A 23,578-nucleotide genomic window follows, 5' to 3' on the forward strand; every position below is an offset into this window, starting at 1 on the left:
TCTGTGTCTGTCTGTGTGTCTGTGTGTGTCTGTGTCTCTCTGTGTGTCTGTGTGTGTCTGTGTCTCTCTGTGTGTGTCTGTGTGTCTGTGTGTCTGTGTCTCTCTGTGTGTCTGTGTGTGTCTGTGTCTCTCTGTGTCTGTCTGTGTGTGTCTGTGTGTCTGTCTGTGTGGGGAGCGGTGGTGTAGCGGTTAGCGCGCTGCGCTATGAACCCGGCGACCCGGGTTCTATTCCAGTTCACGGCCAATACCAGTGACGATTATCTGAACCGGTCCCGGGCCTCCCCTAGGTCGACTCAGCCTCAAATGAGTACGTACCCCTGTGCAACGTGTAAACATCGCCACTGGGGAGACAAAGGCGACCGGGCGTGATGTTAGCCGCCCACCTCCTCGCGTGCCGTGCCGGTCTTCATCGGCGCTGCTGTCAAGGCTTTACGGGGGACATGTATTGTGGTTGTACACGTGATGCGTGTGTGTGTGTTTGTCTTTTGTGCCTTCTGTTTATCCGGCCTGTTTTTTCGTCGTCGTCGTGCGTGCGCGTTCCACGTGTGGGAGCGGTGGCGCTATGGTTGAGCGAGTCCCGCTACGATTCCTGGCGACGTGTCGCATCAGTGGCGAGTGGTGTATATGAGTATATAAATGTGTGAGTGAGTGTGTGAGTGTGTACGTAACTGGGTGTGTTAGTGCGTCTGTGCCGCGGTGTGGAGCGGTGGTGTAGCGGTTAGCGCACGGCGGGGAGGAATATCTGAACGGATCTTTCTTCATCTTCCCCTGGGTCCACTCGGCCATAATAATAACAATGCTTATTGCGCATTGTGCTTATTGCGCATTGTTATTAAACGTCGGCACTGGGGAGACGTATTTAAGTCCGTACGTACGATGGACTTCTTTCGCACCGTACGTAGCCAACCGTCCTAATCGGAGGTGCGAGATAAAGGCGGTCGGAGGCGTAGTGCTGACACCCCCCCCCCTTCTCTCTCTCTCTCCCTTCTTCTCTCGTGTGCCGTTACCGACCTTAATAGGTGCTCGCCAACAGCACTTGCCCCACCAACTCTGGCTGAAGGCTCCACGGGGCGGGAGGGGGGTACCTTTATCTTTGTGGGGGGGGGGGGGTGGTCAGTCCCTCTGTCGACTTGCCGCGAGTCTCGCCGTCGCCTCTGTTGTTGTTGGTGGTGGTGGTGTTGTTGTTGTTGTTGGCGGTGGTGGTGTTGTTGTTGTTGGTGGTGGTGTTGCTGTTGTTGGTGTTGTTGTTGGTGTTGTTGTTGTTGGTGTTGTTGGTGGTGTTGTTGGTGGTGTTGTTGTTGGTGGTGGTGGTGTTGTTGTTGGTGGTGTTGTGGTGTTGTTGTTGGTGGTGTTGTTGGTGGTGTTGTTGTTGGTGGTGGTGTTGTTGTTGGTGGTGTTGTGGTGTTGTTGTTGTTGGTGGTGTTGTTGGTGGTGTTGTTGTTGGTGGTGGTGTTGTTGGTGGTGGTGTTGTTGTTGGTGGTGTTGTTCTTGGTGGTGGTGTTGGTGGTGGTGGTTGTTGGTGGTGGTCAAAGCGGAGCGCGGTGCGTCCATCGGGGGATCGAGGCGCCTCGAGAGGGGAGACGGAGCAGATTTGTGGTGGGTAGGTGCGGGGGGTGAGGAGAGTGGGGGGTGGAGGAGTGGGGGGGGGGGGCAGTGGGGGGGTGGAGGAGCGGGGGGGAGGAGTGGGGGGGAGTGGGGGAGGGGGGGGGGCTGGCGGAGTGGGGGGAGGAGTGGGGGGGGGCAACCTCGGCATCCGCTCCTCCCATCGTGACCCTCGTGGCTCCGACGGGATCGCGATCTCCAGTCCATCGCCACATTTCGCCTTGCACCACGCAACTGCGCATCGCAGAGAGAGGCGGGTAATCGGTGAGCGACGGGAGAGATTTATCTTGAGGCGCGTGGCGCTGAAGCCGGCTGGTTGTTCCACGTTATCTGTGGCCTATAAACACACATGCATAGAGACACAGCGAAACGACATAACGAATATTCAGACACAGCTGGGATTGTTGTCAAATATCCTCACGTCGAGAGAGAGAGAGAGACGATGGTGGCATGGAATTAGGACAATATACGCTCGTGGGGTATTCGCAGGTAATGACTCAGCCATCACCGAATAGAGCTTAGTTTAAACTATAAACTATATCTAACGCTTAAAGGGATAATACAGCCAATATTTGGCACGCGTTAAGTCTCGTCTATTAGTCTACACAGTACTCACAATTACACAAATCAAACACTCTTATCTTGGGCAGGACCGACGCAAAATCTGAATTTGATCAACTTCACTCAAGCGTGGCAGGGACAGCCTACAGAGTCCAACCGTGCCCCTAGTCTCGCTGAACACTCTACGAACTTTATATATATATACACACATCGCGAGATATATCCGACATTGGCGAACCCAGTAATTGTCCTGCTCGCGTGGAGTGTGACCCTAAAGCCGATAAACAGCGCGCCGGGCCCGCTGGGGATTCCACGCGTCGCTCGCCGCAGGTAACTTCGTTTCTTTAACTTTGTTAATTTTTACTTTTATTTTAAATCTTCCCCCCCCCACCACCACCTTCCACTCCCCACCCCCCTTCCCCCCGCCATCTTATCCCGAGTGCGCTATCGTCGTCGTCACGGGACGTTCATTTCAGATCTCTCGCAGGGAAGTTAAATATAGAACGGTCCGCGGAAGTGGATTACGTAGAGCTTCCTCCGACATCCCTTTCAAGTGACTTGTGGTGCACGCGCCTAGAGGGCTGCTGCACTTGCACGCTCGGCCTACGAAGAGCAACGCTCGGCAGTTAAAGTTCCAGATCGATCTGGAACTGCACTTCGTAAGCAAGTTGAAGCGAGATACACTACAATTGTGTTTCGCGCACTTCGCAGTGAAGCCGGCGACCTGAGTAAAATTATCGGCCGCGGCGAAAATCTTTGGAAAGCGCTGCCAACTCACCCGCCCGCCCCCCATGATTGACGCGGCACGGGGAGCCCCTTAACTCAGCCATGGGCTGTAAAGAAAGCCGCACATCCTGGATGATCTTGGTCGCGAAAGCCTACGTGTTAAATTGAGCCGTGCATCATCATCATCATCGTTATTTTGCGACCAGTGCAACGTTGAATTACGTGGGAGAGAGAACACGAGCCAACGATCAAACACATCTTAGAGAAGACTATCAATTAAACAAATATTCGACACATTCGTCAATACACTGCACGCGACAAGGATACCATACTATTAGGCGACGTTTCGGGAAATGTCCCTTCTTAATCGCACTTGCATCCGATCGACACCGTGCAAACGTTGCACGTAAACACCCTCCCCCCCAACACCTAACCACCCCCCCCCCCACCACCACGCGACACTGTCCTAGGTTGGCGGTGCGCCGTGAATGAAGCAAGAGGCGGCGTTCTCCGTGCGCGGCCCGTCAAGGTACCCCAGCATGCTCCACCTGCCCACGCTGACGTTCAGCGCGCAGCAGGTGGCCGGGGTTTGCGAGACCCTGGAGGAGAGCGGGGACGTGGAGAGACTTGCACGCTTCCTCTGGTCGCTGCCCGCGGCCGCGCTCTCTGCGGGCAACTCCGGCGACCCGCTGAGCCGCAACGAGGCCGTGCTGCGCGCCCAGGCCGTGGTCGCGTTCCACACGGGCAACTTCGGAGACATGTACCGCATCCTGGAGGGCCACCGCTTCGCCAAGGCGTCGCACGCCAAGCTGCAGGCCATGTGGCTCGAGGCGCGTTACCAAGAGGCCGAGAGGCTTCGAGGTCGCCCGCTGGGACCCGTGGACAAATACCGCGTGCGTAAGAAGTTCCCTCTGCCCAAGACGATTTGGGACGGCGAGCAGAAGTCGCACTGCTTCAAGGAGCGGACGCGCAGCCTGCTGCGGGAGTGGTACCTGCAGGACCCGTACCCGAACCCGGCCAAGAAGCGCGAGCTGGCCCAGGCCACGGGACTCACTCCCACCCAGGTGGGGAACTGGTTCAAGAACCGACGGCAGAGAGACCGCGCGGCTGCGGCCAAGAACAGGTGAGCTCACACCTGGAGGGGGGGTTGCTTCGTGGGGCGGGGGATGGGATGAATTCGGTAGACTTCGTGGAGTGTTTGTCAGTGTGCGTTACATGTGCATTTATGTATATATGTAGGTATGTAGGTGCTTGCTAACAGCACTCGCCTCGATGGGTCTGTTAAGAATATACAGGGGATGCTTGTCTTTGTATGGATATGTATGTGTCAGTGGGGAGCAGTAGTGTGGTAGTTAGCGCGCTGTGCTACGAACCCCCCCCCCCGACGAATATCTGAACCGGTTTTGGGCCTCTCCAAGGCCGACTGAGTCTAAAATGAGTACCTGGTGCGGTGTGCAAACATCGCCTCTTGAGATGTAAAGGCGGCCGGTAGTGGTGCTGGCTACTCCACTCCCTTGTGTGCCCGTGCCGGCCTTCATAGGTGCTCGCTAACAGCACTTGCCCCAAAAGCCTGTTGAAGGCTACACGTGCAGGGATCTGTGTCCCGGTTTTGTCAGTATGTGAGCCATAGATCACACTTGAGCAATGGGTTCATTCCGCGTGGAAGAAACCGGAGACGAATCATGCGGATGACGAGCTACAGTACGTGCGATCCACAACCATTGACCTTTGTAAACAAACACACACACAAACTGAAAACACATCGACGGAATATTTTCACCATGGCGCTCGGATGTTTTACAGATGGTAACGTCAGGATTGCACCTCACACCCCCCTGCATGCAGTCGCAAAACAAACTAAAACACATTGGTCAACAACACTGTGTGCTTGAGAAAATATATATATATATATAATCTGCGACGTTTCGGGAAATGGCCCTTGTCCATGGCGCGTTATCTGCACAGTAGTATCGTTGGCTCACGAAGCCACAACACAAAATTTGTCCGGACACTCTTTGTCGCTTTGCGTACGTGTCGTTGAATTGTCCGGGATAACGCTGCAATGCAGAACCCTCGTGGAAGATTATCTCGAGATACATTGAATCTTTCCCGGTTGAATGAATAAATATCACGTCAATATTGTACTTAATTGAATGGAAAAAAATCAGGACATAGGGTAACACACCGACGCTGTTTTGGCTCCTGTAGAAGTAATGATGGCTATTTGTATTGATTACACTGAACTCTACTTTGCGTAGTGTCTAAATTGACTTTGGTGCTAAATAAAACAAAATAGAATTACGTTCTATAGTTTTCCGTTGCACTTGGTCGGACCCATATCTAGCAAAAATGTTTTTTGGCTTTAAACATTTGGGCGGTTCGCCAGCATTTAGTTTGATCCAAACCAGGCTCTGCTGATGAGAGAGTGAATGTTGAAACCTGCCCAGTGCTGTTTCTTGACTTAACTACTGCTATGAGACATCTCCTTTACCAGTGGCAAAATATAGTAGTAGGTTTTTACCCTTTCAACTGGTACAAAAAAGGTGTCAGTTTTTGTACCAGTTGAAAGGGTAAAAACCTACTACTTAACTACTGCTGTATACTGGGGGGAAAAAATGCATTCCCGAATGGGACGTGTACAAAATATATATATATATATTGTTTATGTGCAGGAACAGGTGTGAATTGGATATATTGCCTGCGTATTTATTCAATGCAAGCACAACTCTGGTTCACAACATTAAGTGTGTCATAAGCATACTCAGCCTGGATTAAACTAATGTTGGTGAACTGCACGATGCTTATGGACAAGGAACCTCTCCGTAACGAATGGGTTCCTAAAGATCGACGCAAAACTATACAATGCATGACACTCCCAGAAAGCCGTGTTTGCTGATGAAATGTGTCAAAAGTGGGGAGACAAATATGGGAAGAAGGTTGTGAATTGTTCACATAACAGTATAATAGAGCGATGGTGAATGTTAATTCAATGTACACACATTCTATAGAGTATTGTAATTGTACATCGCTCACATGTATGCGTCACACACACATGTCACGTCATTGTTTCGTTTAAAACTTTTTTATAAAGATAATCGCGTAAATATATAAATGTGTCGTTAACGACACAAAACCTGTTTTGTGGATGATATTGGTCGCGAAAGCCTACGTGTTAAGCCAATCGTAAGATTATTTATATCGGATAGGTTATTTAGTTATGTATTAATAGTGCAGATTTCGAGCCTAGCGGTGAAACAATGAATTATATTCACTATTTACAACAGCAGAATTATACAAACATTTCGGAACATTTTGATAATATATTTGATACCGATTATTATTGCAATATTTACGCAGTTTCAACAACGGTGTAAAGGTAAAAAAAACCCATAGCAATATAAACGTAGACACTTTACACTTGTTATCGTGTACAGTACATATTAATACTGTTATATATTAATTTAACATACATTGATCATTTTTGTCAATTCCCTGCCGGATGATGGCCTCCCAACGTTGAGTCAGTCACGGAGGATATTTGGACAATACTTCACCATGCTGGTCCGTGAGCATTGGTGCGGAGAGGAGGCCAAATTTAAATGTGAACGGACCACTCGCCACTGATGTGTGAGCCGAGTCCTTGAATCCAACTCAGGTGGCCGGCTTCGTAGCGTAGTGCGCTAACTGCTGCGCCACCGCTCGCTGCGCGCCGCATTAATCTGCCGCAATTAAACAGGCCTACAATGTCGACATTGCGAGTATTCCAGCCATTATGCATCCTTTAAAAAAAAATATATACAGCAAAAGCAGCCTACTTCGATCGTGCCTTCCAGATGAATGATTCTCATTGGCGCCTGTGTAAATTGAGCAACGGAGACTAAGTTTCCATTTGGTTGATTCTCATCAGCAAGGCATAGCCTTGCAGGCTGCTGCCACGGTTTGAATGTTCTCAGGCTCTTGGCAGCGCTAGAGGTGAGGTTGTCGGCGTAGCGGCGGCCCTGTAACCCGAGCGTTAAACTCTCTCCCGATGTGTTTTTTAATGAGGTTGTCCGGCACGATGTCCCCGACGTTTCGCTCCACGTGCTGGGTCGGGGGACTTTTTTAAGGCACCGAAGGGAACTCAGAAGGAGAGCCGCACGCAGCAAGCGGCCCGGGCCACGTGTGGTCCGTGTAGAACCGTGTAAAACCCGTGTAAATCCGTGTAGAACCCGTGTAAACCCGTGTAAAACCGTGTAAACCCGTGTAAACCCGTGGAAACCCGTGTAAAACCCGTGAAAACCGTGTAAACCCGTGTAGAACCGTGTAAACCCATGTTAAACCGTGCAGAACCGTTTAAAACCGTGTAAACCCGTGTAGAACCGTGTAAACCCGTGTAAACCCCGTGTTAAACCGTGTAAACCCGTGTAGAACCGTGTAAAAACCGTGAAAACCCGTGTAAACCCGTGTAAAACCGTGTAAAACCCGTGTAAAACCCGTGTAAAACCCGTGTAAAACCCGTGTAAACCCGTGTAGAACCGTCTAAACCTGTAAAAACCCGTGTAAAACTGTGTAAATCCCGTGTAAACCCGTGTTAAACCGTGTAAAACCCGTGTAAAACCGTGTAAAACCGTGTAGAACGGCTCAGCTGGAAGATAACAACTCTGCAATGGAAATTGCGCGACTCTCGTCTCTGGGTCAAGTCCCCGCGGTGGACAGTGCAGCTCGTTTACACGCGGGTGTCATTGTCAGATACAAACGCATATAGAGCTTACGTGCGTGCATCTGTACCTAACTTTTTTTTATTGTTTTTATATATCACACTTGCAATTTCTCCGCGGGCGCGTCTTTCGTTTAACGACTGCTAAATGTCCTGTTTGTTCGTCGCGTGATGTTCTTCCAGGACCGTGTGCTCGTTCTCTGCAATATCGATGTGTTTGTCTTGTTGTTGTTGTTGCTGCTGCTGCTGATGTGCTCACGCGGCACCACGGATCTCCCGTGTAAAACAGCCGGGGAAACCGACGACACGAGATCGTTCGTGAAGCAAATAGAATAAACGAAAGGCTTTGGGCGAAAACCCTTCCCGACCCTCTCCGTTACGAGCAACGATGCAGGCAAATTCGTTAACGCGTTGTGTCCACGTGCAACTGCGCGTTTACATTTCAACACGTGCTAAACTCTCGCGACCAATATTATTCATATTAAAGGTTTGTTTGGGTTAGATCGCGTAAGTATAAACGTGTCGTAACTCTGCCAGAATATTCTGGCAAATCGCTCGATGATGCTGGATGTAATTACCAGCCAAACGTCGTACTACTCAAATTGTCGATGTTGTGGATCTCCTCGGCAACACGCCGGTGGTGGGCTGAAGTAGTAACTAACTGGCGTTTGTTTTCCTTCTTGGTTCTTTCGGTAAAGTCACGTAGAAGGGAAATAATAAAATAATAAAAATAAAACATAATAAAATACAATTCTCACGACGTTTCGGCCACAACGCAAGCAGCCGTCCTCAGGTGAAGAACAGGTCTGTCGGAAAGACAGCGTGACTTTACCGAAAGAACCAAGAAGATGAATCCCTGCAGTCACGAAACCTTTAACTGGCGTTTTGTTTACGTGACAAATCCCTTACGAATTGGCTGTGTCGGGTGTTGGAGGGTTACGACGTGTATACATGTGTAATAAAAGGACTCGAACACTTCTCTCTGTCTTCGTGTCTTTATTCAGGTTCACGTCTTTACCCACACGGCACTCTGTTATAACTCCTGTATTTGTAGCCCCCGGCTATTCACTGCTATTATAGCTTCCTCTCCCCTCTGACTCTCTGCTTCATCTACTGTAACCTCCTCCCTGCAGACTCGCTGCTACCCCTATGCAGACTCCCGCTGCTACCCCTATGTGCAGACCCTCTGGCTGTCACTGTATGCAGACCCGCTGCCCACCCTCTCTGTGCAGCCCCGCTGCTGACTGCAGCCTCCTCGCTGCTTCGGGTCGGTCACCGCTGGCCAACGGTGCCGATCCTCGCTCCCCCCGTGTTCGTGGCGATCTCGCCACACCCCGCTTCGCCCTTCGTGGCCTTCCTCTGTTCCTGGTTCCCCGTCACTCCCCTTGCTCTTCCGGTTCCCCTCCTTCTATACTCAACCCCTCTGCCCCCCACGTGACCTAACTCCTCCCCCCCTGACGGCGCCTCAGAAGGGCCGTTTACAACCGCATTACATCACCCTCCCCCCTAAAGAAAATCCAGCCGACCTCGGCTGAATTGCAACCTGAAAAGCAATGCGGGTGTAAAGGGCCAACACGCAAAAAGACACGAAGCATTGAAGAACATTATAACAATAACACAACACAACACAATCTAACGAAACGTGAGGGATTTCGAGCGAGTACGGGTAGCCGGGCCGTCCCGGACGGTCGGCGGCCCACCCGCCGAGCGGGAACGTGGAAGGGTTTTAGGGGCGACGGGCGCAAGTTCTTCCGTCGCCATTGGAGGCCCGCCACTGTCCCGCTCGCGTCCAGAAACATCCCGTACTCGCGTCCGCGGAGGGATAGGAAGAGCTGCAGGTCCCGTGGGTTCTGCGGCTCCGGTCGGCGTCCCACAAGCGGAAGGTCCTCCTCCCTGCGCTGTCACGGCCGGATTGTCTGTGAAGGGTACGACAGGCGCTCTCGCAAGGTCAGCAGACACAGGCAAGGTCGAGTCGGCAGCAACAGACCCCGGCAAGGCAACTTCGGGAGATGACGCATCCGGCCGTGGGGCAATGTATGGCTTCAACCGGGACGTGTGCACGAACCAACGCCGTGCACCAACCTGAACACGCGCCGACTGTGGGTTGGGAACCTCAATGAGGCGGACCGGACCCTGCCAAGGTCGATGTAATTTAGGAGATGTACCTGGCCGCACCTGTGGGCAATGAAGCCAGGCCAGGTCCCCCTTTTTCCAGGGACACTCCCCCTTTGAACGTCGGGCACACCGCTCATTCCTGGCCTGAGCCTTGGCAGTAGCCATGCGGGCATTTTCCCTCGCCTCAGCGACACGCCGAACGTTGTCCTTAATATACTCAGGAAGAGGCTTAACAGGCCCCCTCGCACCGGTTCCCAACTGGTCATGAATCGGCGGCACGTTCTCACGGCCGTACATAAGGAAAAACGGCGAGTATCCAGTAGCCGCGTGCGGCGTCATGCGATACGCCGAAAGCACCCCAGGGATATGCAAATCCCAATCAGATTGGTTTTCCCCGACTGTATGGCACAGCATGGCGGACAGAGTCCGATTCAACCGTTCCACCATACCATCCGTTTGCGGGTGGTAGGGGGACGTCCGTATCTTTTTAGTTCCAAGAGCCGCACACACCTCCCCCAACAATTTAGACGAAAAGTTACGTCCCTGATCCGTAAGGAGCCTCTCCGGAGCCCCTTTGTCCATTACATACCCAAATAGAAAGGCGTCAGTGATAGACGCCGCTGACTGGTCAGGCAAGGGCCAGGCCATCGGCCAGCGAGAGAGGTACTCCACCCCCACCAGTAAATACTTATTCCCTTTAGCTGATGGCGGGAAGGGTCCCAAAATATCTAACGCCACCAGCTCATTAACCCGAGATACTTTAATCGATTGTATCGGCGGAACATATGGATGTTTAGGCGGCTTACGGTGGGCACAATCGGGACACGCGCGAACGTGACCGACGACATCCGTCGTCATGCCGTGCCAATAATAGTCTCGTTGCAGCGTCAATAGGGTTTTCTGCACCCCCAGGTGTAAAAGTGTGTCACAGTGCAAAGATCTAATCAGCTCATAGCGCAATGACGCGGGCACAACGAGACGCCAGTGTTCCTGTATCCCTTCCCTCCACATCAGTAACCCATCTCGGAGAGCAGTTTCCGAATTACCACCCGCACCGACTTCCTTACCCGCCCTCTCCGTTCGTTTCCGTAACGACACCAAAGAATCGTCCAACATTTGCTCCCGAATCCACACAGACCTTGGAAGACGCAAAATCCCGTCAGCCGGTCCCCCTTCAACCGGTCCCGGTGTAAGCGGAGGTTCGAGAACATCCACTGCCCGCGCGACAGGCTGAGGGGGGGGCTGAGCCGGTCCACACCTATGCGTCCCCGACGCACACGCACAAGGGGATTGTTGCGGCAACCTGGACAGTGCGTCCACGTTAGCGTGACGCACACCCTTCCGATGGTGAATTTGGAAGGAGAATTCTTGCAACGTGTCCAGCCATCTCGCCAATTGTCCGGATGGCTGGTCCATCTTAAGAGCGTACTGCAAGGCCGCATGGTCCGTTCGGACAATAAACGACCGACCGTACAGATACGGTCGAAATTGGCGGAGAAAATACACAATAGCCAAAAGTTCCCTGCGAGTGACGCAGTAACGAGTTTCCGCGGGAGACAAAACCCGACTCCCGTACGCCACCACACGCTCAACACCACCTTTTGACTGGGACAACACCGCCCCAATCCCGGTGTCACTCGCATCAGTATCCAGAATGAAGGGATGTTCAAAGTCCGGATAATCCAACGTCGGCGCAGTAGCCAGTAGATCGCGCAGGCTCCGAAACGCCGCCTCCTCCGGCGGTCCCCACACAAATTTGTGCCCCTTCCCAGTAAGGAGATGCAAAGGCCTGGCGATAGTAGCGAAATTCGGAACAAACCTCCGGTAATATGAGGCGAACCCCAAAAACCGACGCACATCACCCACCGTGGCGGGGGTTGCCCAATCCCGGACACACGCAGTTTTCTCTGGATCCGTGGCCACCCCGTCCGCACTAACAATATGTCCCAAGTATCGAACGGAACGTTGCAGTAGATGACATTTCTTAGGCTTGAATTTCAAATTAGCAGAACGCATTCTGGCAAAAACGGCCTCCAACCGCAATAAATGCTCATCAAATGTGCGGCTGAAGACAATAATATCATCTAAATAAATGAGACATGTCTCCCACTGCAACCCCGTCAATACCAACTCCATCAATCTCTGAAAGGTGGCAGGGGCTGCATTCAACCCCATCGGCAGACAGTTAAATTGGAACAACCCCTGCGGCGTACGGAACGCTGTCTTTTCCCGCGAGGGCTCGTCAAGGGGAAGCTGCCAGAAGCCCGAAGAGAGATCTAGCGTTGAAAAAAACTTAGCCCCTGACAAGGCGTCGAGAGAATCGTCCATACGCGGCAGGGGATACGCATCTGCCACCGACACTTTATTCAACTTCCGAAAATCCACACAAAATCGTAATTTACCATCTTTCTTTTTAACCAACACGACAGGCGCGCCCCACGGGCTATTAGACGGAGATATAATATCCGCTTTCAACATGTCTTCCACTGCCCCTCGCACGTGCTCACGCTCAGCCGGACTCATCCGACGCGAGTTCAAGCGGATAGGGGCCGCGTCCCCCGTTTCGATGTGATGAGAGAGCAGCGAGGTGCGTCCCAAGTCCAAATCGTCCGAGCTAAACACATCGGAATAGCTCGCTAATAATTTATGAATCGCACAACGCTGCTCAGCGGAAAGGGCCGAATTTTCCGCACATAGTTCGGCGATCCAACGATCGTCCACCCCTCCGTCGTGTGAAACACCACCCACCAGCCCCCCGTCCGGAATGTCACTCTGAGCCGTAAACGCCGTAGTGGCGTGTGCCACAACGGTACCAGCCGGCACACACACGCTTTCAGAACTCGCATTTAACACCTGCAAAAACGGGCGTTGATCCGGACGGACAATGGTTTGCGCCCCCACCAGTGCCAATCCGCCCGTAACAGCGGCGGACGGCGACAGCAAAATTCCACAAGCACCCTGCCGACCCGGAACCGGCTTCCGGTATCGTAGGGGAATGAGCATCTGCGAGCCAGGTGGAATATCAACTGAAACTTCCGATAACGCCTGCACCTGGGCAACCGGAGCCGGTCGCCCCCAGGTGGACTGTAAAAACGCCAATTTGCGGCCCCCTGGTAGTTCAATGCAATTTTCATTGATTCTAATTAGAATGGGCATCTTAGCCAAAAAATCCGTGCCCAACAAGCAAGGGACCGCCAGGGACCTCGAAATTAACACAACGCCCGAGGCCGAGACCCCCCCGATAGAAATATTAGCGTCCACCTGTCCCACGATGCCCATACTACCCCCGTTCGCAGCGATGCAGGAAGCGTAAGCCGGCCTCACGGCCCCCGGTGGGATGTTCAAAAGATGGAATATGACATCCGAAATAATGGTCGCGGACGCCCCGGAATCCACCAAAATACGCACGTCCACCCCTTGGATCGACCCCGGTACAGTGGACGAACCTGTAGCGGCCGCGACAACCCGCCGAGCCAACTTACGCCACTGCGTTATCGAGCGACAAGGCGCAGATACTGGCCTCCCATATTTTAGAACATCCGCGTCGCACAACAACGGCGATGAGTGAGGTGTCAGGCCTTGCCGGGTGTCTGGTGCGCACCGACTTGCCTGTGCCGGAGGGTCTTTCTTTGGGACGTCCGCGATCGAGGCCTCCTGCTGGGGCGGCCCCGGAACCCGGGCCCAGCAGTCCCTGGCATAGTGGCCCCGACGGCCGCAGCGGAAACAGTCGACGTCGGGTCGGCGCGCAGCAGGCACCCCGTCCCGACGTGGCCGCGCCGGCGGCGGAGCCCGCAGCCCCGGCCCGCTTCGAGCCGGCCACGGAGTGGAGGCGGCCGACAGCTCCTTTGGGCCGGTCGCATCCGGCACGTACACGGCCTTTGTAGGGTCCCACCCTACGGCCCCCCCATCGACGACAGGACCGCCCGTCCACGCCGTGACTTGTTTCCAGCGGCGGAGATTGAACTGGGCGTCCAAACACTTGGCCGCGGTCCGGGACGTGAGTTTCTCGTGACCGCACGCCGGCATAGGAATGCCCAGATCCCGGGATAACTCCAACATCTTCCCCAAGATGAGAGGTTCCAGCAGGTCAGGCTCCGTCTCCGGGTAAGCGGCCATCGCGAGTTCCAGCACGGCGCCCCTGTACGCTACAGGCGACTCCTCCGGTGCGCGTTGCCGCTGCACGAAGCGGCGATGGGCGTCATCCGGTGGCTCGTACGCGTCCGCCATTTCGTCGAACACTCCACGCAATGTTTTCTTCTTCGCAGCTTTTATAGAGCGAAAAAAACGAACAGACTCATCGTCAAGGAGAGTCGGAAGCACCTCCAGCGCCTCGGCGTCCGTCCACCTTGCCGTTCGTACCGCCGCCAAAAATCGACAAGCGAACGCACTCCAATCGCCCCCGATGGAGAACTCCTTAACAGTTGTAAGGTGACGACTGCGGCTCCTTGGCCTGCTTCCGTCCGTCACCGACTCTTCCGGCGGCAAGTTCAGCAAGGCGTCGCAACGCGGTGTCGCCAAGATGGCGGACGATCCTCGTGGCGGCCCCAAAATGGCGGCTTCCCGCCTTCCGTGGTGCGCCACGCCCAAGATGGCGTCTTCACGCCGCGTGGCCGATGGCGGCGCCATCGAAGATGACCCGGGCTCCTGCCGATCACCACCATCACCTTCCAACGCCGCCCTTGGCGTGACAAGGTCACACAACTCCGTGATGACGGTTTTTAGGGTCGCCAGTTGCTCCGCCATCCGGGTCCATCTTAAATCTTCGTCCTTCAACGCAGATGGGTCGGACGCAGCGGCAACCTCCTCCACACCCGGGCCCTCACGGATCTCTCCCTCCGCCGAAGTGAAGCCGACCTCAGGAGGAAGATCGTCGTCGTCCGATGATGAAGCCGACGCCGGAGATGGGATATTCTTCTTCCTCAGTTGTTTCGCCATGCCGTTTCACTTCTGACTCCAGTGTAATAAAAGGACTCGAACACTTCTCTCTGTCTTCGTGTCTTTATTCAGGTTCACGTCTTTACCCACACGGCACTCTGTTATAACTCCTGTATTTGTAGCCCCCGGCTATTCACTGCTATTATAGCTTCCTCTCCCCTCTGACTCTCTGCTTCATCTACTGTAACCTCCTCCCTGCAGACTCGCTGCTACCCCTATGCAGACTCCCGCTGCTACCCCTATGTGCAGACCCTCTGGCTGTCACTGTATGCAGACCCGCTGCCCACCCTCTCTGTGCAGCCCCGCTGCTGACTGCAGCCTCCTCGCTGCTTCGGGTCGGTCACCGCTGGCCAACGGTGCCGATCCTCGCTCCCCCCGTGTTCGTGGCGATCTCGCCACACCCCGCTTCGCCCTTCGTGGCCTTCCTCTGTTCCTGGTTCCCCGTCACTCCCCTTGCTCTTCCGGTTCCCCTCCTTCTATACTCAACCCCTCTGCCCCCCACGTGACCTAACTCCTCCCCCCCTGACGGCGCCTCAGAAGGGCCGTTTACAACCGCATTACACATGTACACACACGGACGTCTGAACGACCGGTAGCACACACGTGTCGAACACTCGTGCTAATTCGTGTGTCTGCGTGATTCTGCGTTGCGGCAGCAGCGTACAGCCTCGCGTAACAAACAAACAAACGAAAAACTCGACACATTTCTCAGAAGCAGTTTCAGTTCAGTTTACTTTGAATTACCCTGTGAGCCAATACGCTCTTAAATCGAGTTTCATCCAAAAACAACACCGCCGCTTTCCCGACATACGCAACAAGTTTCAGTGAAATGAATGAATAATCAACAACAACAGATACGCGAAATAAATGGAGAAATTGAAAACAATAAATACGTATCAAATTTAGCAACTTAATAGGCGACGTTTCGGTAAATTGTCATTTTGCTTTCATGAATGTCTCTTCTATGAAGAATGTCCATTGCCCGAATCGAAGCCGATTATACCCGTGTATGCTGTGCATTGAGTTTGTGTTAACACGATTCTGTTTACTCGATGCGGATAGAGTGAGGTCCACAGTGGTTAGCGCAGTGCCATGTAACCCCAACGATCTAGGTTCGATTGCTTGCCGCGGCTAACGTGAGTGATGCCTGAACCGATGATGTAATCCCCCTCTAACACATCACCAACCGGCACTGACCAGTGTGCTGAAGTATGGTCAAACAGCCACGACCATCGACACCGCAGTTGCGAGGCTTTCATCCAGCAGTGTATTGGCAAACTATACATTAATAATACATCATTATATTATAATTAGAAGGCGGTACACGCTAAACAATTATACAAAACAATACATCGTGATAACAACATTGAAATCCATCTGTTTGACAATCGGTGGAATGTGATCGATGATGACAATCGATGGGAACAGGTGGATGAGAATGGACTAGCCCTGTACAACTGTAACCGAGCATGAATTCTGATTCACGCTTCCGTTAAGAATTCTTCTTCTTGCGTGTATGGCAATCTGTTCCGGAGCGAGATGCCAATGTCTAGGTTTGCTGCTAGCCACGAGAGGCCTCCAGGAGAGATAGTTCGTACTCTTTGGTTCTTTCGGCAAAGTCACGTAGGTGAAAATGAAAAAGGTAAAAAATTAAAATAAAATAATAAATAATCATAAAAAAAAATGACGGAGGCTTGTTTTGCTTCCGAAACGTCGCGATTTAATTTAGTTATTTTAAATCTTTTATTTTTTATTATTTATCATTAAGGATCCATACACTCTTTGGAAAGAACCAAAGAGTATATGGATCATTGCAGTCACGAAAACTTCAAATCTAGAAGAGAGAGTTCGTGTCGTTCTGCTGTGCCCTTCTCATCTGTTAAAGACGCGCAGGCCACAGTGGGTTTACTGTGCAGTCCATCACGTGGGTTTGCACGGTCACAGTCGCATTGATGTGGTTCGTTAACCTCGAATTTTCCACCTTAAGAATTGAGAAAAACCGAAAAAACTAAGAGTATGAATCCTTGCAGTCACGAAAGCTTCAAATCTAGAATTAATTGAGCTGGGAGTTTAGATTTCTTAACATGAAGGAGAACACGTGCGGAATCATAATCATCATCATCATTATCCAGCAAAAGTCACCCCGAGTTGAACATCCGATTTCATCCAACTGCAGCAAGTGAGCTGATTGCGTAGCGTCCTCTGTGTCTGTTTCACTTCCGTCGTTAGATTGTAGTCGTGGCGTGTCCTGCACAGGCCCACACTTGAAATACGTAGTCACATCTCACCTACCCCGCTGCACTGCCACTCAGGTTGACTGATGATCCAGCAGTCGACTGCAGTCGCTCGCTTCGTCAGCGGTCGTGTGTGCGTGCACGTTGAACTTCGTTCGCACAGTACGCAGCCAACCGTGCCAATCGGAAGGTGCGAGGGAAGGACAACAAACTAAACAGAAAAAAGCGTCTCGAAAGAAATGAGTTCTCAATCGAGCTGCGCGATGTGGTGACCGCCTTTGTTCGGCGGGTGGCCAAAAGCCGATGCTGCTTGCGACGATGAGCGGAGTTCGCGTGATGGTTTCGGCTCTTTGACGAGATCAGCGAGCTATTGTGGCCCATTAGTGGCAAGCACTTTGTGTGTAATGAGTGCGACCTTGGTAATGTAAATGCAATCGCCTGCCGCTTTGGCAACCTTCTATCGCTTTCGAGTTGTGGTGATGCTGCCCTCTTCCCGTGAATTTCCCTCAACGGATTCTGTGTCATCTCATCCACTGCAATGTGCGACCATTACACTGCAGGTCACAACAACAGTCTCACACGCTCACTCACTCACCCAGTCACTCACCACACTGCAGACAACACTTTCACCCGCTCACTCACTCACTCACCCACCCACCCAGTCACTCACCACACTGCAGGTGACAACACTCTCACTCACTCACCCACTCACTCACCCAGTCACTCACCACACTGCAGGTCACAACAACACTCTCACTCGCTCACTCACTCACCCAGTCACTCACCACACTGCAGGTCACAACAACACACTGACCCGCTCACTCACCCGGTCACTCACCACACTGCAGGTCACAACAACAGTCTCACACTCTCACTCACTCACTCACCCAGTCACTCACCCAGTCACTCACCACACTGCAGGTGACAACAACACTCTCACCCACTCACTCACTCACCCAGTCACTCACCACACTGCAGGTCACAACAACACTCTCACACGCTCACTCACCCAGTCACTCACCCAGTCACTCACCACACTGCAGGTCACAACAACAGTCTCACACTCTCACTCACTCACTCACCTAGTCACTCACCACACTGCAGGTCACAACAACACTCTCACCCGCTCACTCACTCACTCACCCAGTAACTCACCCAGTCACTCACCACACTGCAGACAACACTCTCACCCGCTCCCTCACTCACCCACCCAGTCTCTCACCACACTGCAGGTCACAACAACACACTCACCCAGTTACTCACCCACCCAGTCACTCACCACACTGCAGGTCACAACAACACACTCACCCAGTCACTCACTCACCCAGTCACTCACCACACTGCAGGTCACAACAACACACTCACTCACTCACTCACCCACTCACTCACCCAGTCACTCACCACACTGCAGGTCGCAACAACACTCTCACTCACTCACTCACTCACCCAGTCACTCACCACACTGCAGATCACAACAACACTCTCACTCACCTAGTCACTCACCACACTGCAAACAACACTCTCACCCGCTCACTCACTCACCCAGTTACTTACCACACTGCAGGTCACAACAACACTCTCACTCACCTAGTCACTCACCACACTGCAAACAACACTCTCACCCGCTCACTCACTCACCCAGTCACTCACCACACTGCAAACAACACTCTCACCCGCTCACTCACCCAGTCACTCACCACACTGCAGACCACAACAACACTTTCACTCACCCACTCACTCACCCAGTCACTTACCACACTGCAAGTCGCAACGACACTCTCACCCGCTCACTCACCCAGTCACTCACTCACTCACCTAGTCACTCACCACACTGCAGGTCGCCTCACTTCTCGTTGTGCACATTCCCTCGCACTTTAAGACTTTGGAATTCCCTCCTTCCATCGTCTCCCCCCCCTCCCTCCCCACCGGACTCCCCCTTCCAAGCTCGTATCATAAACAGCCTCGATCAATTCAATAATTGAATTTCCGAACCTCCGATTAGCACGGTTGGCTACGTACGGTGCACAAGAAGTTCGGCACGCGTACAATAAAAAGTGTTTCACTCTTGCTCGCTCTGACAACTTTGACTGTGCTGTCTGGGTGCTGGACGCTAAACGTTGTTGAGCTTTAGTGCCTGTGCTCAGATTTTGTTTTTAAAAAAATATGGTGTCGGCTTTGGGGGGGGGGGGGGGGGGTTCAGTCAGCAGTGGATAGATCGTGGATGACGATAATTAAGAAGCCTTTCAGACGCTGTCTTTCCGACAGACCTGTTCTTCACCTGAGGACGGCTGCTTGCGTTGTGGCCGAAACGTCGTGAGAATTGTATTTGATTACGTTTTATTATTTATTATTTTATTATTTCCCTTCTACGTGACTTTACCGAAAGAACCAAGAAGATGAAGAAGCCTTTAATGCTTTCATCGCCAACTTGTGAAATACTGATCACTGCTTGAACGTGATGTATGAACGCAGCAGCGGTCGGCTCGCAGCTCCAACGCAAAAATAAAATCTCGATTTTACTCCGTCGGTCTTGCCGGCCTTGTGGGCCAATGTTTGTACAGCGCCACATTTTGTTTCGGGGGTAACACGCTGCTGATGAGACTCGGATGGTGGAAAACGGCACGAGAGTTGTATTTGTGTTCGTTTGTTTGTTTAAACAAACGTTGCTGACATTTGTTTGTTTATTTGGCAGGTCGATCGGCTTGTGAACAAAGACGTTCTTTTGATTTTTACTTATCGTCAGCAAAGATACATATTCTTGTGGGTGTGTTTATTAATGAATGCGTTATCTGTAACGCACCGTGACATGGTGTGTTAAAATAACGAGAATTATCGTCGTACGGCACACGCAATCACATGGGTGTTAAAATAATATCAGAATATTATCACATGTCAAGTGTGTGTATGTGTGCGTGTCGTATTCATTTTGTACGTAGGCATCCACGACCGATATTATTATTCACAATAGGTTTCTTTTGGGTTCGGTCATCGTGTCAATAAAATGTGTGTCAGGGGAGCCCTCTTCCACCCGGACACAGCCAATGAATTTATTTTTATTTCATTAAATTTTCACCTACGTGACTTTCCCGAAAGAACCAACGAGTATGGATCCTTGCAGTCACGAAAACTTCAAATCTACAATAAACCAAAAAGTGTCACGCGAATCAAACGTCCGCACCGCCCGTGTGTGGTGGAGATCAACACACGTGCACCCATGTCAATGTCGTGATATTGCTCCAAATAATATCACGACACACGCAGACACACGTGTACTGACACACGTGTACTGTAGTCGTGTACTCGTGTGCTCACATGCACACTGGTATACCGTATGCTCATACTGTGTATATATACACACACAAAGATTTCCCGCATAGCCTTAACAGACTGTTGGGGTGTTCTTGGCGAGCTCCTATGAAGGCCGGCACGGAACACGAGGGGATGGGTGTCCCGACAACCACGCCTGTCCGCCTTTGTCCTATTGGTAGTGTTTTTACACCGTACCAGGTACTCATTTGAGGCTGAGTCGACCTAGGGAAGGCCCAGAACCGGTTCATATAAGCGTCGCTGGTGTTGGCCGTGAGCGGGAATCTAACTCGGGCCGATGGGTTTTGTAGCGCTAACCACTACACTACCGCTACCTAATAGCACGCACATACTCAAATACACGCTTACTTTTATATATATATATATATGTGTGTGTGTACGCAAATACATTATACTATGTACTCATATTTACAAATATACACATATGTGTACATATGCATGAGTATACATACATGATCTACACATAGACTTTATATATACGCATAAAGATATACTCATCACTATTTCAATAATCTGTGCCTCGAGTTTGCTGGCTGGCTGCTGGTTGGGCTCCTCACCAACCCCAACAGTAACTCTCTTGTTGTTGTTGTTATTGTTGTTGTTATTGTTGTTATTGTTATTGTTGTTGTTAGCAACTGCTGCGGGCTGTTGCCACCGAAACTAGCCGGGTGGCTGGCGACACGGGATTTCCCGTTGTAACAAAATAAACGTGGAATTGAATTTAAACGTGCGGGAGAAGAATCATTTCGGAAGACGCTTAGTAATAACGACGATGATGATGATAGATGATCGCGACACAGAAGAGGTGGAAGTGACGAATGCAAGAGACAGACCACGGCTCATTTAAAATTGTCCATTAACTTTGCAATCGGTGCTCCTATCGATGTAAACGCATCTCTGTAATATTCTTTGACGCGTAGAGCATAAGACTAACCTTTAGAATACGTACACATTATCTTGACATTTTATGGTATATTTTTTTAAAAGCCAATTACTTTGAGTGCTTCGAGTGCAGCGCGTGACATTGACAGCCGTCTCTGATTTCCCATTGCAGAGCAACACACGTGATCTCTCAGAGTTTACTTAAACATATACAAAGATCCCCCGTATAGCCTTAACAGACTGTAGGGGCAAGTGCTGTTAGCGAGCACCTGTGAAGGCCAGAACTTTACACGAGGGGGTGGGTGTTCAGCACCACGCCGGACCGCCTTTGTCTCCCACAGTGGCGATGTTTACTACACACCGCACCAGGTACTCATGTTAGACTGAGTCGACTTAGGGGAGACCCAGGACCGGGACCGTTTCAAATAATCGTCACTGGTGTTGGCCGTGAGCGGGAATCGAACTCGGGTCGCCGGGTTCGTAGCGTAGCGCGCTAACCGCTACACTACCGAGCCCCATATAAACAAACACACACGCATACGCGTACACGCACACACACATATACACACAGTACAGAGGCTTGTGAGTGGGCTTTGTCTGGTAGGATGGGAATGGTTTAATGTTGTATTTGTACGCGTTTTGTGTGATTTGTCCACCTTTCTTTCACTTTGCGCTCCTATCGTGTTTCTGTATTGTTTATTACCCGCCCCGACCGGAGATATGTGAACAAGAGCCTTATAACTTTTCGGATTCTCCCAGTAAAAATAAATATTCTGACTCTGAAATATAAATACAGTAAAACATTGGATTGCGAGTAACTTGGTCTGCGAGTGTTTTGCAAGACGAGCAAATTTTTTAAATAAATATTAATTTGATAAACGAGCGAGGTCTTGCAATACGAGCAGTACGTGTTTACGCTTTGTCTGCCGAGCATCACGTGATCACAACTGATATACGAGTGCTTTGGATTACAAACACGTTTCCGGAACGAATTATGCTCGCAATCCAAGGTTTTACTGTACATGTATATACATATATAAAACTAGATTTACTTGTGTGCATATATTTACGTTCGTGACAAGTCCACAGCCGGTCGTACTATTTGGAGGCGTATCCATGCCATGTGAATGTGGAGTTTCCATCTCAGGCTCGGGACGTCCAACAGAGACTCTTGACGATTCGTCTCGATCGTGACTCCGAGTCGATTTACTGGACGAAGCGATGAGGATCAACTCACGCTGTGGGGATAGCCGCGGACTTCAACTAGCAGTGGATAGATCATGGTTGATGTGGACGGTGGTGGTGGTGGAGATTCGGAACTTAACGATTCATGTGTCTGACTTCCCCGCGATGCGATGAATTGTCGCAATTCGGGGTCCCCATTCAATTCAATAATCGATTATTATGATTGTGTTGGATTGTTTGCCCTGTGTTTTGCCTCGTTCGTTAATGTTTCGTCGCAATTCAACTGTTGTATTCAATCTTCATATACAACAGTTTCTGGAAACGGTATAGCATATATTCTTACAGGCGTGATCTTATGCGTAGAGCGAGAACATATGAAAATAGTTTAATCGATTTTTCGATTATTAATGATATGCATATTATGAAGATCCTTCTGCTGTTGCTGATGATGCTACCGCTACTGATGATGACGGTAACGATGCCAACCTAATGCGTGTTCGCGTGTAATCCCAACCACTCCATCACATCCCGCACACACACACACCATACACACACACACCATACACACCACATACAACACATCCACACACTAAACACACATCACACGCACACATACGCGCCTCTGCACACCATCACCACCACACGTACCACGCACACGGCTACACACGTAACACATATCACACACACCGCACAAACACCACACGCACAAACAACCCCCACGCGTTTCTCGCACGTTCGCACCACACACACACACCACACACACACCACACACACACCACACACACACCACACACACCCACACACACCACACACACACCACACACACCACACACACCCACATTCACCACACACACACCACACACACACACCACACACACACCACACACACCACACACACACACCACACACACCCCACACACACACACCCAAACCCACCCACCCACACCACCCACACCACCCCCACCCCCACCCACACACCCCACACACGACGCGCGTGCAGGATGCTGCAGCCGCCGCTGCTGGGCTTGTCGGAGTCGCCCTCGCCGCCTCTCCTCTCGTTCGCGGCTCGCGACAGCCCCAGGGGCTCCCCGCGACTCGCGCTCTCGTGCAGCCCCGCGGGCAGCTCCAGCTCGAGCTGCCGCGCCCAGAGATCGCTCACGGCGCCCGCCACCTCCGCCTCGGTCACGGACAGCGACTCCGAGTGCGACGTGGGCATCGGCGACTATTGAGATGACTCGTTACCCTACCCACCCATCCCAGCCATCCAGCCACCAGCAGGCAGTCGGGTTTGGCGTGGGCTCACGAATGAATTGTG

The 23,578-nt window shown here is 51.6% G+C and overlaps 1 protein-coding gene across 1 annotated transcript; it reads left to right on the forward strand.

Annotated features, from left to right (window-relative positions):
* The first annotated feature begins 2,375 nt into the window (after positions 1 to 2,375).
* LOC133360985 (homeobox protein SIX6-like) lies at positions 2,376 to 23,492 on the forward strand. The gene is made up of 3 exons (XM_061579872.1): positions 2,376 to 2,493; positions 3,360 to 4,012; positions 23,264 to 23,492. Exons 2-3 carry the CDS (start codon positions 3,378 to 3,380, stop codon positions 23,490 to 23,492), a joined length of 864 nt encoding a protein of 287 aa, XP_061435856.1. The 5' UTR covers positions 2,376 to 2,493; positions 3,360 to 3,377.
* The last annotated feature ends 86 nt before the right edge of the window (positions 23,493 to 23,578 follow it).

The sequence above is a fragment of the Lethenteron reissneri genome, chromosome 8 (genome assembly GCF_015708825.2).
Source record: "Lethenteron reissneri isolate LAM-NWPU_2019-01 chromosome 8, ASM1570882v1, whole genome shotgun sequence".
In the NCBI taxonomy this organism is placed as follows: Eukaryota; Metazoa; Chordata; class Hyperoartia; order Petromyzontiformes; family Petromyzontidae; genus Lethenteron; species Lethenteron reissneri.

Excerpts from the sequence above, each read along its gene's own strand:
- LOC133360985 (XM_061579872.1), top strand. The coding sequence starts at position 3,378 with ATGAAGCAAGAGGCGGCGTTCTCCGTGCGCGGCCCGTCAAGGTACCCC. Across the intron at positions 4,013-23,263 it reads GCGGCTGCGGCCAAGAACAG|GATGCTGCAGCCGCCGCTGC; the intron begins GTGAGCTCACAC and ends ACGCGCGTGCAG.